Source organism: Anser anser (genome assembly GCF_964211835.1).
Source record: "Anser anser genome assembly, chromosome: 17".
Lineage (NCBI taxonomy): Eukaryota > Metazoa > Chordata > Aves > Anseriformes > Anatidae > Anser > Anser anser.
Window position 1 is genome coordinate 1,242,352 of NC_139738.1, and position 15,064 is coordinate 1,257,415.

At 48.5% G+C, this 15,064-nt stretch overlaps 1 protein-coding gene across 5 annotated transcripts in view; it reads left to right on the forward strand.

Annotated features, from left to right (window-relative positions):
- MEGF6 (multiple EGF like domains 6) overlaps window positions 1-15,064 on the forward strand; it is a 77,279-nt gene that overhangs the window by 7,889 nt on the left and 54,326 nt on the right. For 2 of the 5 annotated variants that reach the window (XM_083802550.1, XM_083802551.1), the window contains one exon: window positions 3,737-3,841. In XM_083802550.1, the coding sequence (XP_083658676.1) occupies window positions 3,737-3,841 (105 nt within the window). Of the gene's footprint in view, window positions 1-3,736; window positions 3,842-8,442; window positions 9,583-9,608; window positions 9,796-9,984; window positions 10,191-15,064 lie in introns of those variants that run through there. The other 3 variants (XM_083802553.1, XM_083802555.1, XM_083802554.1) reach the window with 3 other exon arrangements.

A 15,064-nucleotide genomic window follows, 5' to 3' on the forward strand; every position in this document is an offset into this window, starting at 1 on the left:
GGGTGTTATTCGCGTTAGCGGATTTTCGGTGCTGTGAGCAGCAGCCACAGGCCCGCCTGCGCTCGCTGCTGTAGCGAAGGGCGGCGAGGTTGTGCCAAATTTTGTCAGCGGGATTTGTGGCCTTTCCTACACGCCTCCAGAGATCACTGGTGGTGCTCCAGCAGCACGGCGGTGGGAATCACTGCTGACAATGCAATTGCAGCGGTCGGATGCCGTGAGGTGGAACCATTCCAGCGAATATATCTTATCCCCGGTTGTGCTGTGAGCCTTGCAAGACTGCCGTGATGGGCTGAGCAGTGCCAGCAAATGGGCACCGTGGAGCCAGGCTGGGATTCACTGCCTGAAGTCTCATTTTTCGGCGATTAAGGTGAAGGAGTCAGGGAAAACTAAAGAGCCTTGATGTGCGGTTTGATCACTTCATTATTTCTAATAGCGATGAGGCAAGAAAGAAGGAAAGAAAACTTAGGACTGTGCTTCTTGCAGATGTGGAGAGTGAGCTAAAAAGCTGCGGTTTTGGAGCACAGCTGGACGCGGGAAGAGCCAATGATAGGCTCATTGCTGTGAGTGCTCTCTGCCTTGCCGTGTAGGAGGAAACACCCTGGGAAGCGTGAGTGATACCAGGCACGGCACAGCGCAGCGGGGCAGGGGCTGGTGGTGGTTTCCCAGCTTGCAGTGAACTGCACCAGCCGGGCAGCCTGTTTGGTATGGGGTCACCTCGGTACCTGGGGCTGCACGGCTATGAAAAGTGGCTAAAGCATTAGGTCAGGAGATAACTGGCTTTCTGAAGCGACATTTCGTCACTGTCTCATTAGTTCGGGTAGGTGAGTGTGTGGACTTCAATGCTGCCTTTGTATTAGTAAATAATCTTTTTTGGAGGAGGAGGGATTTGAAAAATCATCAGGTTCTTAAAAAAGCCAAGACCGAGGCTTAAGTATTTTATCTGTAATGCAGCCAAGGTGCAGAGCCCGGGCAGTTCAGGTGTCGGCGGGAAGGGGACTCGGAAGGAGGCGGAGGTGTTGCAGGAGCTGCACCCACCCCGGCCCTCCTGTGCACCCCCAATAACAACGGGGAGCGAGGGCTGTCTGCAAACCGCCAACGTCCACCCTGCACCCCGTGGCTGCACAGTAATGGCACTGAATGTGCAAGGAGAAAGCGAGCTCCTGTTTGATCCCGTGGCAATGTATCACCAAGCACAGAGGGTTTAACAGAAAGATGAGCAGCACGTGGGGAGTAAGGAGAGAAGCCAGCGTTACTGCTGATTTCTCTGGCATAAATGTAAGATACGATATGGAGGAAGCCAGCCCGATCCAATCAGTTTAACCAGGAGGTCCCTCAGCCTTTCTTCTGTTTTGCTTTGGCGTGTTAGAAATGAATAACCCCGAGCTCTGTCAGCCTTCCCTCGTGGGGCCGCTCGTCTGGTGGCTTCACAGAGGTCGGGTGTCCCCAGGGCTTCTCATGAGAACGCCGTCTGCTCGCTTGGCTTTGAGAAAGTAAAAGAAGCGACAGAGCACACGTCGTTAGAATAGGTGTGTGTCTGCGTAGCAAGGGCGTGTGTGTGGGTAGCAAAAGTGCAAATGTATGGAATGTAATATTCACCGAAACGTTGCCAAAACCGTAATCAGTGCTAACCAGACGGAAAGTGTTGCACAAGACAATGTTGAGATTTAGCACAGGGGGGAAATTAGGAAGTCAGTTGTGTTTCTGTAGGAAAAAACAGCACCAATATTTGATATGTGGGGCAATGAGAATAGTGGGAAATCTGGTAATGCGGTTATTAGCTTTCCATGCAGGGTAGGCTGCGGCTGATTGCGTTGTGGTGTGAGCTGTGTAAATACGTCCCAACGTCCTGCCCAAGGGCTGACCACTGCAGAGGTTTCACCTCGCACGTGAATTTTGTGCGAGGAGCTGCAGACGTGGGATGAGAGCAGCCAGGAGCCTGCAGGGCTCTGCGTTCTGCGTAAGATGTCCTGCAATTTTTTCTTATACAGCGAAACCCTGAAAGATGTTCTTCACCCTTTGCATCTCCGTAAGGATGCCATGCAGGGCTGGAGCCGGGACATCAGCACGGAGCCCCAGAAGGCTGCGCCCGGCTCCCTCCACCTCCGTCTCAGCTGCGTGCGCTCTGCTCTTTCTAGTAAATTTGTGTTTCTGAGCCAACAGGCTGAGGGTTGCCAGGTCTGTCTGTTGTAACTTCAGCTACTTGAAATAATTACGGGCTCTGGATCCGCAGGACACGAGGGCCTCGAAGCAGGTGACCGTGACAGGGCTGGCAGCAGCGCCGCGTCCCTGCCGGGGCTGCACCGGCGGCACCGCCACGGCCCCAGTGCCGGCACAGCACACGGGCACCCTGCGGTGAAAAGGGGAAGGAGAAGACAGGGTGTAGGAAAAAAAAACAACAACAAAAAACACCAGAGAAGCTGGCAAGCAGCACAGCAGGTCTGTGAAGAGAGAAAATTGCATTGTCCAACCTTTAAGCAGACTTCAAAAGGGAGGCGTTGTTCTGCGTCCTTACACTGCGACAAAGCACGGCGCACGTGGCACCGTTTGTTAAAAGCACTTCTGAGATGAGCACTTTCTAGGGGGAAATACAAAATGTTTGCTGCGTTTCACGAGTTTTAAGAAGCGTGTTTCATTGGGAAAACTTGTCCCTGTTTGTGGCTTTATTGGGATGGTCTGAAAAGGTGGATTTCAAAAGCCTAATTGAGCATTCTCTCTCTCTGTGTACATTTCACACTTCACTGGGTGAGAACAGAGAAATGTGGCTGCTCGGGCTTCCTTACAGTTTAGCTCCGTTTCATTCTCTGGTCCACTCAAAAGGTGACACCACGTCTGGACGGCCAGCTCTGCAGGAATGGAAAGCGGCTTCTGGTGCTTTTTGTTTTCCTTAAGGACGCCTCCAGTTTCAAAGCGAGTTATCATTGCTGTTACAAGGTTGGGTACGATTCTTCATGAGCCATTTTCCTGACGATTTTACCCACTTGCTGGCTGGAATTGCGTTGTTTTAGGAGGGAGAAAGTGAGGTCTGTTGGCTGCTGGAGAGCAGCTGTGGGCGCACATCACCATGCAGGCAGGACTAAGCGTGCGCCGGGGAGCCAGCGAGTTAATTGCACGTTTGATCTCTGGCTCTTGGGGGCAGAAATAATCTGAGCCTTGATGAGAAGGTTAATTAGCTGTATCGCTGCCTGCCCACCGCAAGATATGGGGCAGTGTCCATTCCGATGCAAGTGCTCTTTCATCCAGCCCACCACCGGGCTGGTTTTTGAGAATAGCTTAAAATAAAATACATTTGTAAGCCAGTTGTTTCAGCAAGTGGCACGGCTGGCAGCAGGGGCTGGGGAGGGAGGCGAGCTCCCTGCCTCCAGCCGCCTCGACCAAGCGAGGTACCAAGTGGAGGTTTTATTGCGCTTTCCATCTGACAGCTTCGTTGTGCTCTGAATGCATTACTTACTCTGCAGAACGCCCCAGCGAGGTAAGGAGGAGACAGGCGCGAGATTAATTTCGTGCTCGGCTGAAAGCCAGCCAGCGCTGGCCCTGGGGTGGGAGCTGTTTCCCTTCCTATGGCACCTCCGCGAGAGGTTTTAGAACAGATGCCCCTCAAAAATGTTCAGTGGGACTTTTGTAATTATTCAGGTTTGCTGCAGGGCTTTGGGAACTCGGTCAGCGCGCGGGCTTTTTTTAGCGTATGAGCACTTCTGATCCTGATCTCCAGAATTTTTCTCTCTCTCCCTCCTTGCAGCTGCCTGCAGTGCCGGAGTTTGTTTCAATGGTGGGAATTGCGTCGAGGGCTCATCGCAGCTCTGCCACTGCCCCGCTGGCTTCCAGGGCCCTCGCTGCCAGTTCGGTGAGTCGGCTTTTCGAGTTCTTCCTTTGATTTTGGGTCGGAAGTGGAGAGGATAAAGAATGAGGGATGCCCCGATATTTTTTTTTTATCCTTACTGGCCATTGTTTTTATCTGTCGAACTCCAATAATCTTCTCTCTACTTTCTTTGGCCACTGTTTGTAAAGTTTGGGGAGTTTGGATGTTTGGAAAGGAAACGCTTATCAGGCCTGGCTGTGAAGCACAGCCCCATCGCTCCGTGCCGCCCTTGGCAGCGGGCTGCCCTCAGCAGGGGCTGTGCCGGGGGCCAGGAGGAAGCCGATTCACCTCGGCTCAAACAGAAACTCAGTCCGAGCGAGCCCAGCAAAGGGCTGCCACAGCAGGGGGGAAAATAGCTGCGCTCTGACCAACTGCACGGTTATATCTTCGGTTAGGTCTACTTGGGAGCCACTAAGCTTTATTTAATTAATGCTTGTGCAATACACGAATTCCTCTCGCAGTCCATTGAGTTTCTTACGTTTGGTAACTCAGAGATGTTCTGATCTGGTAGCAGAACATCTGCATGGCAAGCGGCCACTAAGCGGGATGTGTCTGCGTGCCGCAGGAGCTGGACTCCTGCCGAGGAGGGCTGGGGGGCCCTGCCCAAAGCCCCCGCCTCGGGGCAGCGCCAACTCAGAGGTGCTTAAAAGGCCTGAAAGTCTCATTTAGACAAAGCCTACAAAGAAAGAGGATTCTCTCAATCAGCTGCAGACCGTAGGTTGGCCCAAACCTCCTCGATACTGTTGGCTTTGGGCTGCCTCCACCCCTTGCTCTGCGTTGTTAACCAAGCTCAAGCTGCGTGCTTGCAGCAGACCCCAAGGCACCATGTGTGGGTTTGTGTGCGATGGTTATCTGCCCCAGCCATGCCCGGTGGTGGCACCAGCCCCCAGTTCGGTGATGACCCCCCCCCAAAAAAAAAGCCATCCTGAGCCCATGTACACAGCTCCTGCCCCTGGGGCCGCTGTGCCTTGGTGCTCGTGCTCTGTGCCCTCGCTGCCTGGGGCGGTGTCGGCGGCAGTGGTTTCCATTCAATGAGTTCAGCTGAGATGAAAAGGAGACTGCTTCGTCTAAAAATAATTTTTTTGTTTGTTTTGCTGTTTTGCTTTGTTTCTAAAGCAGTCAAACCGCAGACATAATAGCAGTGTGAGTCCAAAGGATTTATCCACCCGGTGACACTCTCCTATCTTCAGTTTAAAGCCAGGACTTAAAGCACGGCTTCTCTCTCTTCCTTTGACCTGCGGAGGATTGGAGCACGGCTGATTTTCATGTACATGGTCCCGTACTGCTTAGGTTCAGGTTTGCACACGTGAAGGAGACATTGCGGGGTTTTCCAGGAAGCAAACAGTCCTTAAATTGTCCCTGCAATTTTTTTGTCATAGCTTCTGTCATGCAAATTAATAAAATAAACATCAGATGTCTTCCTGTACAGAACCTGAGAGGTAAAAAACATTTTCGCATTTGGAAATGTTCACCAGTTCCCACAATTATAATTGGTTGCAGCTTTGAAAATAAGGAACACATTTCTGAGACCCCCAAACATTTTCTTTAAAAGGGAAATGACCGGCTCTTTTGGGAGAGGAATACAAGACGTCTGCGGGTTTACAAACGTTGCCCCCCTTGGAGGAGGAGCCTGAAGTCAACGCTTTAGGTCAGACTTGGAAGGCCGGGGATTAGGTTTTACTGTCCTCCAAAGCTTTTTGAGGCAGAAAGGGAGGACAACAGCAGGTTGTGGGGCCGGCATGCTCGGGATGCTCTGCCTCTGCCGTGGGCTTCTGCAGGGCTGCTCGGCAGCAGGGATGGGAACGGGACGGGGCCACCCCAGTGCTCTGGAGCTCGCATCGGCAGTTCTGCGGTGCCAGGCACAGGTGGGATTATCTTCTTGATACGTATTATCTTCTTGAGAAATGCTTCCCCCAAATGGAGCTGGTTAGCATTTGACTCGAGTGAGTCTGGATGTGGTCCGGAGGCTTTGGAGGCTGCTCGGCGAACACAGCACGAGTCAGCCCTGGGTGAACGAAGCTCTTGTCATTCGTCTCCCAGAAATCTGTGTCTGATCCTAATGGTATCGCTTCTTTTCTGGAAAGAAATACAGGATTGTTTGCTTAAAAAGCAGGACGTTCCCCGTCCCGAACAGGCCCTTATCATAAGATGTTTTTGCTGGCCAGCCTGGGGCCGCGGCCACCCGCTGTTTACCCTGGCTGGCAGCACGGGGCCAGCCCGACCTGGGGGGCGAGGAGCTGTCCTTCCCTGTCCCCCGAGCTGCGGGAGGAGGGACCGTCTGGGCACTCTTTCTCTGCGGTACCTCACCTCGGCGTGTGCGCGCACCGACTCGTGCTCCAGCTCGCGTGACTCTCGAGCCCAAGCAGCTCCCAGCGCCACGTTTGGAACAACAGCAAGAGCCTGTGTTTGATGTTTCATAGTTTCACAGTTCACGAGGCCAATTTAAAATCCGTCTGTGAGGTCAAATAGCAGCAATTGTTCCTTGGCCGTCAATTTATTGGACAGATTCCGCTGTTAATAACAGCCAGGCTAAATGAGGCAGAGCCCTTCTCCAGCAGCCACGAAGCCGAGATACTTTTCCTTGCAAACACCCTGCTGGTTCGCAGGTCTGGCTTGCTGCTGGGAGGGGAGAAGTGCCTGAGCCCCAGGGCAGCTTTCTCGAGCCCGCAGCCCCGCTGTGCAGTGGTGCCTGGCTGGGATCACTTCTCTGGCTGGCTCAGAAAAGCCGCGGAACAAGGGCAGCTTGTGCAAAGCTCCGCTCGTCCTGCGCTATCTGCTTGTCCATCGGCCAAAGGCGAGGTATTTAAGAGCTGGCACGCAGGTAGCGCCGGGCTCTTTGAAAAAGTCAGCGAGAGGAAGCGAGCCAAGGTTGTGCAGGGGTTTATTCGGTTAAAAAAAAAATAAAAAATCAATTCTGTGGAGTGAGTTTTGAAGAAAAAGGAAAGCGTGCTGGAGCCGCGGGCCGGGCTGGTGCCTGCGCGCAGGGCTCCTGGCGCTGCCCTCGTGCCCGTGGGAAGCTTCCCACAGCGCTGCCTGCTGCTGCTTTCAAACCCTGTGCAGATGCACAGCACTGGGAATATGTTCTTGGTTTATATGGCTGGAGTTTCTAAAGGTTAACTAGAGTGCAGCAAAAAGCCCTTTGGGTGTGCTCCGTCACGTTTAAAGCTGTGTGGCTCTGCCCATGAGAGATGCGGCAAAAGCGTCACCGACAGGTTTGTGTGAAGGAACCTGGTGGTGGGTGAAAGGGGACGGCTGGTGGAAGAGACTGACATCCTAAAGGCTGGCGTGAGTTCAGGATATGGCTTGCTTTGTTCTGTTCAAGCTCTCCCTGGGTTGGGTCAGGCCTTTACTTTGAACTTGAGAATTAAGGATTTCATTATCGTTTATAAGGGGTGATTATATTGGGTGAAAGAAAATGCACGGCTCGAGTCCTTTAGATGACTTGTGGTGCTATGCTGAGATTTTTGGCAAATAAAGGAAGGAGGAATCATTCCATTGGCACTGCAACAGTTTGAAATTTTCATGTAGATCTTTATTACTGCATTAAAAAGGCGCAGGAGCAAGTCTGTATTCCCCACTGCAGGTGATGGGGACCGAGAGAAGCTCAGGCTCTATGAAATACCGAGTTTTAAAATCTCACAAATTTGTGCAAATCGTGAGCTCTGACCTGGGGTTCTTAAAAAGCTTTTCTTTACCGTTTCTTGAGATATTTTCAGCAGATTTGGATGCCAGCGTGTGCTTTTTGGCAGGATCTGCAGGTCAGAGCCCAAAATGTCCTTGCAGGGCTCCTTGCAGACCTGTTCAGAGCCCCGCAGGCTTTTACCAGGAAGGAGGGCAAATGGAGAAGTTTAGTAAGGATGTGGGTAAGGAAATGCAACTGCACCGGTTAGTTTTTGGAGGAGGGAGGCTGTCCTCTGAAGTACACTGGGTATTGTGCAGGGGACAAAACTAGAGAAAGTGGCCGCGGGCACAAGGAGATGGGTCTGGTGAGCGGTGTTAGGGATGAAGAGAGAAGCAGGAAAGAAAAGCGTTGCTGCAAACCTTCCTGGAATTTTTAGAATTAACTTATGCTTAAATATGCAGCACGGTCTGTCGTAAATCTTCAGTGTGCTTTCAGTTTCTGGTTTTGGAAAGGTTGGAAAAAGCATTTTTCTATTCATTATGTGTTGCCTTCTCCGAGGCCTTTTTTAAAAGCTGTGCTCTGCAATAGCCGATAACATCTCTTAACTAGTTTCTGGAGCTCCTTATCTCTACTGCAGCCAGGGGTTTTAATTGTGCTTCATTTGTTGCATTTCAATCTTCGCTCTGCTCTTCTGTATGGTCTCAGTGTTACAGCGTAATTCAAGTAATAATTCAAGAAACATCTCTTTTGAGATTCCAGTCATAGCAAATACTTTTTTTGCAGGAAGATGCTCTGAGGACTGCAGCTCCAGAAGTGTAATTAATGAGAGTTATGTGAGAAAGGGAGGACACTTTCCGTATACCCTCGCTCCAAATTCAAGTGCTTGGATGCTTTGTGCATTCCTGTTGTCCTCCGAAGTTTTTTGTTGTTTTTTTTTTTTTTTTCTTCTTTTAACTGGAGCTGAAGCTTGCTGTTCTGTGCAGCCTTTCACCAGACTAAGTCATCTGATAACTGAGGAGGAAAATCTTCCATTGGCAACCCCCACAAACACGTCGAGGGTAGCACCAGCCAGAAGAAGGGGTTGTTACGATCGCTCTTCGCTGCCAAGTTTGTTACAAAACTCACACGAGAAATGGTATCTCTGAAAATAGACCGGCGAGTCCCTGACCCGGAGTTCAGAGGCTGAGCCCGGGACACCGCGAGCTTGTGCCCGTGCAGCTCCTTTGTTCTCGGGGCCGCGGGGCCGGGTCCAGCTGGCAGGACAGGGCCGGGGTCTGGGCAGCGCCCGGGGGCAGCAGCAGCCGTAGGGAGCACCCGACCTGCCGGGGCTGTTCGGTGCTGAGATTTTCCAGTCCTCGCTGGGTTGATTTCCTCCCAGACGTGCTTAATTTTATGGGACTTCAGTTTCTTGTGGTTAAACCTGCTCACGCGGACACGTGTGCTGTGTATGGCTGTGCAGACGTTTTTTCTTGCATAATTTAGTGCTCACGGGGCCTCTGTAACCCCCTTTACGTTCCCATCGGCTGCAAGGACACCTGCTAGACCCCAGGTCTCCACGAGCCAGCCAAAAACCTGTTTTTGAACGCCAACAGGTGTTTCTAGTTTGGTGTATGTGAGTGCACATTAACTGTCTTTCTGCCCCCCTCACTCCGGCAAATAAAACCCCAGCCGAGTCTGGAAGTCCTGCAGGCAGCACCGGAGCAGCAGGCAGCCCTGCCGTGGGTGCCAGGGAGCCCAGACCGGCTCCCTCCTGCGTGGCTGGCCCTCCAGCACGCTCCTGCGCTGCTGACCTTTGGCAAAGCAGCACGTTTGTGGTGTTCTTGCCGTCTGTTCTGGCAGATGAGCTGAAAAGCCGAGCGTCCTGCAGCTCTTGGGATGCAGTCGGACCCATAGCTGCTGACTTTTGCCTCGCCTGTACCCACACAGAGCACCAGGCTGCTCCAGCTCTCCCTGCATGCGGTCAGTGGCCATCTGTAGTTTCACACAGGAGATGATTTCTGATGCTTTTCACCTGAAGTTTGCCTTTTTCAGGTGCCTTCGTCCCAGGCCTCTCAAAGAGCTTTTGTAAGCAGGAGAGGCTGAAAACCTGCGTCACGGATTTGAGGTGGGAATCCAGTCCATATGTCCCATGCTAATACAAATAAACAGTGACAACAAAGAAGTAGAATAGCCCATGCTTTGAAGACTGAAATAGTTTTTTTTTTTTTTTTAAGAGATTTAAGTGGTGTGCTTAAGGAGTGGATAGGACGTTACCAGGGATCCAAGCCAGTTCTTGGCTTTTGCATGCAGGAGCTGTTTCGAATCATTGATAATGGAGGTCAGTGGTGCTGGTTCATGGTCCTAATCTGATTGTCAGAGATCAAAGGGCCAAAATAATACCGTCTGCTGATCGGTAGGATGCTGAGTTCCTTTTGCTGTGTTAACAATGCAGCGTGCAGTGGATAAAGAGGAAGGGTGGGTCTTGAGCTGTTAAAGAGAATCCAGGCGATATTGTGCCTTTCCTCAGCATACCATTGTGTTTTGTGAGGCATATTGGATTTCAGTACAGCAGATGCTGAGATAATGGATGCCAGATGCATGTAATTAGAGGATACCTCTTTTCACCAGCTGCAAATTGTCCACTGCTTCCTCTACTGTACATTTTCATCGTGAGAAGCTTGAATTCTCACAATCTTCTGGTATCTCAGATGATACAAGGCTTCTCTTTAACTGGTAAGTGATGGTTTTGTGTAGCCCAAACCAGCCACACAGGGAAAAGTCAAATAATGTATTTTGATTTCTATTTGTTCAGGAGCTCAGTTATGATTTGCCTTGGTAAACTTGCCTGGAAAATTATATTCTACATTTAACTTGTAAAATGAATCCCTAGAAAACTCCAAGGATTTAAGTGAAAGAATGCCAGGGATGTTTTTGCACTTATGTGAGAATAAGACATGGCTTTTCACTTTGCTGTCTCTAGTATAACAGGATATGTTCTTTAAAAATGCATATTTTTAAATTCAAGAATGTAAGTGGTTAAAAAGAGGACACTAAATGATGTAGACAGTATGAATACAGAATGCATCATAGCATATTTAGCGATAAGTTCATCATGAGGATATTCATACTGTATGCACGATTTTAATCAGAAGGAATCTGAGGCTCATGTGAGATTTTGTGTTTTTTGTCTGATACATCTCCATAGTGCATTTATTTAGTTCTGTGAATATTATGTTTTCTAAGTCTTTTGAAGTTCATTCCTTCCTGCATTTATTTTCCAGACAGAAATTCTTGAAATGGTCTGTGAGGTCAGTTTTCCAGACCTACAAAATTGGTTCATTAGAAAGGAAACAATGCCACCGACTTATTTTGCTGCATTTTTTCTACTACTCTGAACACCTTTGTCCTTTGTTGAACTTCCACTCGGGTTGATCTGGCTCAGACCGACGCTCATGCGGTGCTGAAGCTGTCTGGGTTGCTGCGTGGTGCTCCTGCTGTCACGTTGCAGGAGATGAGGAAACAAGGACGCTAGGCTCTGGAAAGGAAAGCCTTTGGGGATGTTTGTACCACCGCTTCCCATTCCGCAGTGCTGAAACCTTCCGTAGCTGGAAATGCAGAACCCTTCTCGTGCGGCGCGTTGGCTTCGATTAAAAAAAACAAAACACACTGGAGATCTGTTTTAATGTTACAGCAGAGACTGGTGATGTTTGACACGTGTAGGAGAAACAGATGTAGAAAATAGGTTTGGGGAGACAGCAGATCGAGTAATTTAGCCAGGTTAAAATGATTTAGGCATCATCTCCCTCCGACGCTGTCTGGGAAACTCCCCTGACTTGCACAGCTGAAGACTTGCTCCCAGTAAATAAATACACTATTTCCGCCTTCATTTTTTCCAGTCACTCAGGTCTCACCCCATTAATAGTGGACGTTTTAGAATGTCAAAATCTTGGAGTATCTGCGTCTCAGAGCTGTACAATAGGTCTCTGTGGCAGGCGGGCCCTGAACACATCTTTGCATGGAGGTGTTGGGTTTGCCCCTGTGATTCTCATAGTCTGCACAGCGCTGTGAGGGTCTGTGCCTAAAAAACATTGTTGAACTTAAACAACAGCTTCTTTGAGAAGCTGAATGAATTTCAAGTTTAAAACATTACATTTGGCTTTTTTTTTTTTTTTTTTAAACTTGTGAATTTAGTAAGAAACAAGTAGCAATGACCCTTTCATTAGAGACAAAAGGAAGTGTGTATAAATGTCTTTTGTGGCTTGGCAGTAAACTTGCTGAGGACAACATAAAACGTGCTCATTAAACGTTCTTTAAACAGTATTGCTTTTTGTTTTCAGAAGCAATGTGGTGTTTCATCCCACCATTAATTGCCTAATACCAATTATGGCATAAACAAGCCATTTGTTATTGTAACTTTTTCCATGTATTTTTCAAGGTTTTTACTCTTGACACCTATTATGCATCTGGGAACAGAAGTGGCTTTTGTCATGAAATCTAAATAATGAGATCAGTAATCAACAGTTTTACATAGACAATCTTGTACTATAAATGCTACTGCAGCTCTTGAGAACTTTACAAAGTGCTACCCCCTCGGCCACTTTGTAGTATTGACCTTAATTATATTGAGACAAAGAGACTAGGAGAAGATTATTTTTTCCCAGGGACTCTCCAGTTCTTCAGAACAAAATGTGCACTGCCCATTGTGCGCTAGTAGCTGAGTGAGCAAGCCTCAAAAAACGAGGTACAGTTTGCATTAGGGTCACATATGACTAGAAGTCTGCAAAGTGCCTGGAAAGACGGGGTCTGTTGACCTGTCAGAGCTGAGCATTCTGGTTCTAACCTTTTTTAACTTGAGAATGCAATCATCTTTGGGTTATTTCATCACTTCTGACTCTGTTCCAGCCAAAAAATGGATGTTTGCTGGAAGGAGTAGCTGACAGTCAACACTGCAGAGCTTTGGAAGATGCTTGGTTTAGGATTCCCTAAAAACAAAGAGTGTGGCTCTTGGAGCTTCTTATTCATATGAGTAAGTTTAAAGCCAATTAGTGAAACATCTGAGTGTCAAACGACTTCTTCCAGTGCCTGTAGCTTTCATTTCTTACTTTGGTAGCAGAGCCTTCTCCTTTATCATTGTTGCTCCTGAAAATACTTTGTCGAGTCTCAGCTGCCCAGCTGAGCATTCTTTGCCAGGTCATTATCAGTGTCCGCTCAATGCAGTTTTCTTTAAAGCTTTTGGCTTTAAAAAAAAGGCCGTAAGTCATACTTCGAAATCCCACTGTAATTCACGTTATCTTCTGTCAGCCTCTTAAGCAGTCCTGCCCGACAAAGCCAGCAGCTGGAGGAGCTTAATGTAAGTGCCCTGTGAGACTGCACGAGTTAGTTATTATGATGAGCTCATCACAGGATCTGTCAAATCACTGGTTTTGGACCATTTTGCCCAGAAGCAAAAATGAATTACCCAAAGAAGGGATATTCAGCAGATAAACCGTCGGTGGATACTTCTGTTTGTGTTGCGTTTATGGTTAAATTTGCATTATTTATTTTCGTGTATAATAGCATCTTAAAAAATAGCTATCATATGTTCTTAGGGAAACAGTACATGAGAGGTAGTGGTTCTGGTTTCTGCTTGTTTTTAAGCATAAATTGTGGGGCTTATGTTGTTTGCACTGTTAGGGCTCGACAGAGATTTATAAGTACTATATCCTCCTCGTGGGGAAAGACCAAATCTAATAACTGAGAAGTTGGGAAAAAAAACCCTCAGGTCTTAACAGGCATCACTTAGGATATTTCTGGTTTGAATTGACTGGGGACTTTGGGCATGATACATTTATAAGCTCATGATATCTGGAGTTCAGGTGAATTAAAAATGCACCTAGTTAGTTCCCAGAAAGCATTTTCCTTGAAATTCTCTTGACTACATTCATTTTGCAGTACTGTTAAAAACAGAGGCATCTATATTTTGCTTGTATTTACAGGGGAAAAAAACAAACAAACAGAATTGTCATTTGTGGGTGCAATATTACAGATCAGGAATGGTTATGGTAAAGGGAATGATTCTCTACCAATTGTGAGAGCAGCACTTTGGTTTCTTTACCCTGATTTATCTTTGGTGTAACTACAGGTGTCTGGGAGAAAGAAACGTTAGTGTTGATTTGATGTTCCAGGATAGTGAGTTCCACAGGTCGGTTTGTGTATAACAACTGTTAAAGCCACAAGCAGGCTAAAAATGCAGTGAGCATCACAGGCAGAGGGGCTCGTGCAGTAGGTACACCACGGAGTTCGAGCTGGAGAGGTCAGAGCGGCAGGGTTACAGGACGTGCTGGTGGGGAGGCGACGTGCAAGCCCAGCATGGGCCTGGGGTTCAGCTCCCTGATTGCCTTGCCTTATCAGGCACGTAGCTGTCAGACTGGCCTCTCCTGGTGGCTTTGCTCTGGAGCAGGAGATGTAACGGGGCTTGATGTAGCCTGCGGAGCACCGAGGGGATGTGCGGCTGGAGACGGCGCAGAGCCTGGCAGGAGAGCAGGAGAGAGCTGCTGCCGGCATTCGCACCTTTGTACTCAGCCTTGGCAAGCACAGACGTGATCTCATGGAGCTGAGGTCACTTCAAAGATCTGGAAACTTTGAAGGAAGTCTCTTCAGCTCCTCCAGAACAGGAATATAGGTTCTTTCCCATGGGAGTCATCTCGCCGTCTTTCCATGAAATGCAGCTTTGGCCTTGGAGTGGAAAAAAAATCATCAAACACCAGCCCATTTGCTGAGCTCCCAAAGGGAAGTCTTGCAAAGCCTGCCAAGAGCAGTATATTTTTATATTGCATCCATGATATAAAGTGTCAGAGAAAAATTCTCTCCATTATAGAGAGGTATTTATAGTCCAAGAGGAAAAGTAAGGTTTTATGGCAGAGCTTGAGAGTCTAACGTTACTCTCGCAGAGACGAGGCAGACTGTTGCCTCTGACTCGGTGGGAGAAGGTCCTCAAAGCACGAGGCAGCCTTTGGAAGAAACGAGCCTGGGTGAACAGTGCTCAGTCTTCTGAGGACATTCAGGAAAACAAAGTGGAAACTTGCCAAAACAGGTGGGCTGGGGTTACCACGTGCCCAAAGACAGGAGAAAGTGCGCAAAACCAACACCACTTTTTAAAGATTTAAGCTGCAAGTGAAAGGGGTGAAGTAGTAGAGAGAAAAGACCCCAGTAGAAAAGTAGAAAAAGTAGAAAAGACCCCAGTGACAGGAACTGGCAGAAAGAGATCGTCTGTGGGGCTGCGGGTGTCTTGTAGGGGGCAGGAAGCTAAGGAAACAGAGAATCATTGAGACATCAAGATAAGTAAATCTGTTTGTTCTGAGTGGAGTAAGAATATTTGATGAAAATCTTTTTCACCCCTTACTGGAGGCTGTGGGGAAGATACATGGCACCGCTCATTATGTGCGTGGAAGTACTTGCAGATCTGCAGAGTTATTATCTCTTGCAGATGTTCCCTCTTCCAGAGCATTTGCACAACCTAAAAGAAATAATTCATGCTAATCTGACAGGTATTTACACGCATTCCGGGGGAAGGAGGGATCCGGCGAGCCCTTCGCTACTTCATTTCTCTTTTTTTCTTGGGGACGAGT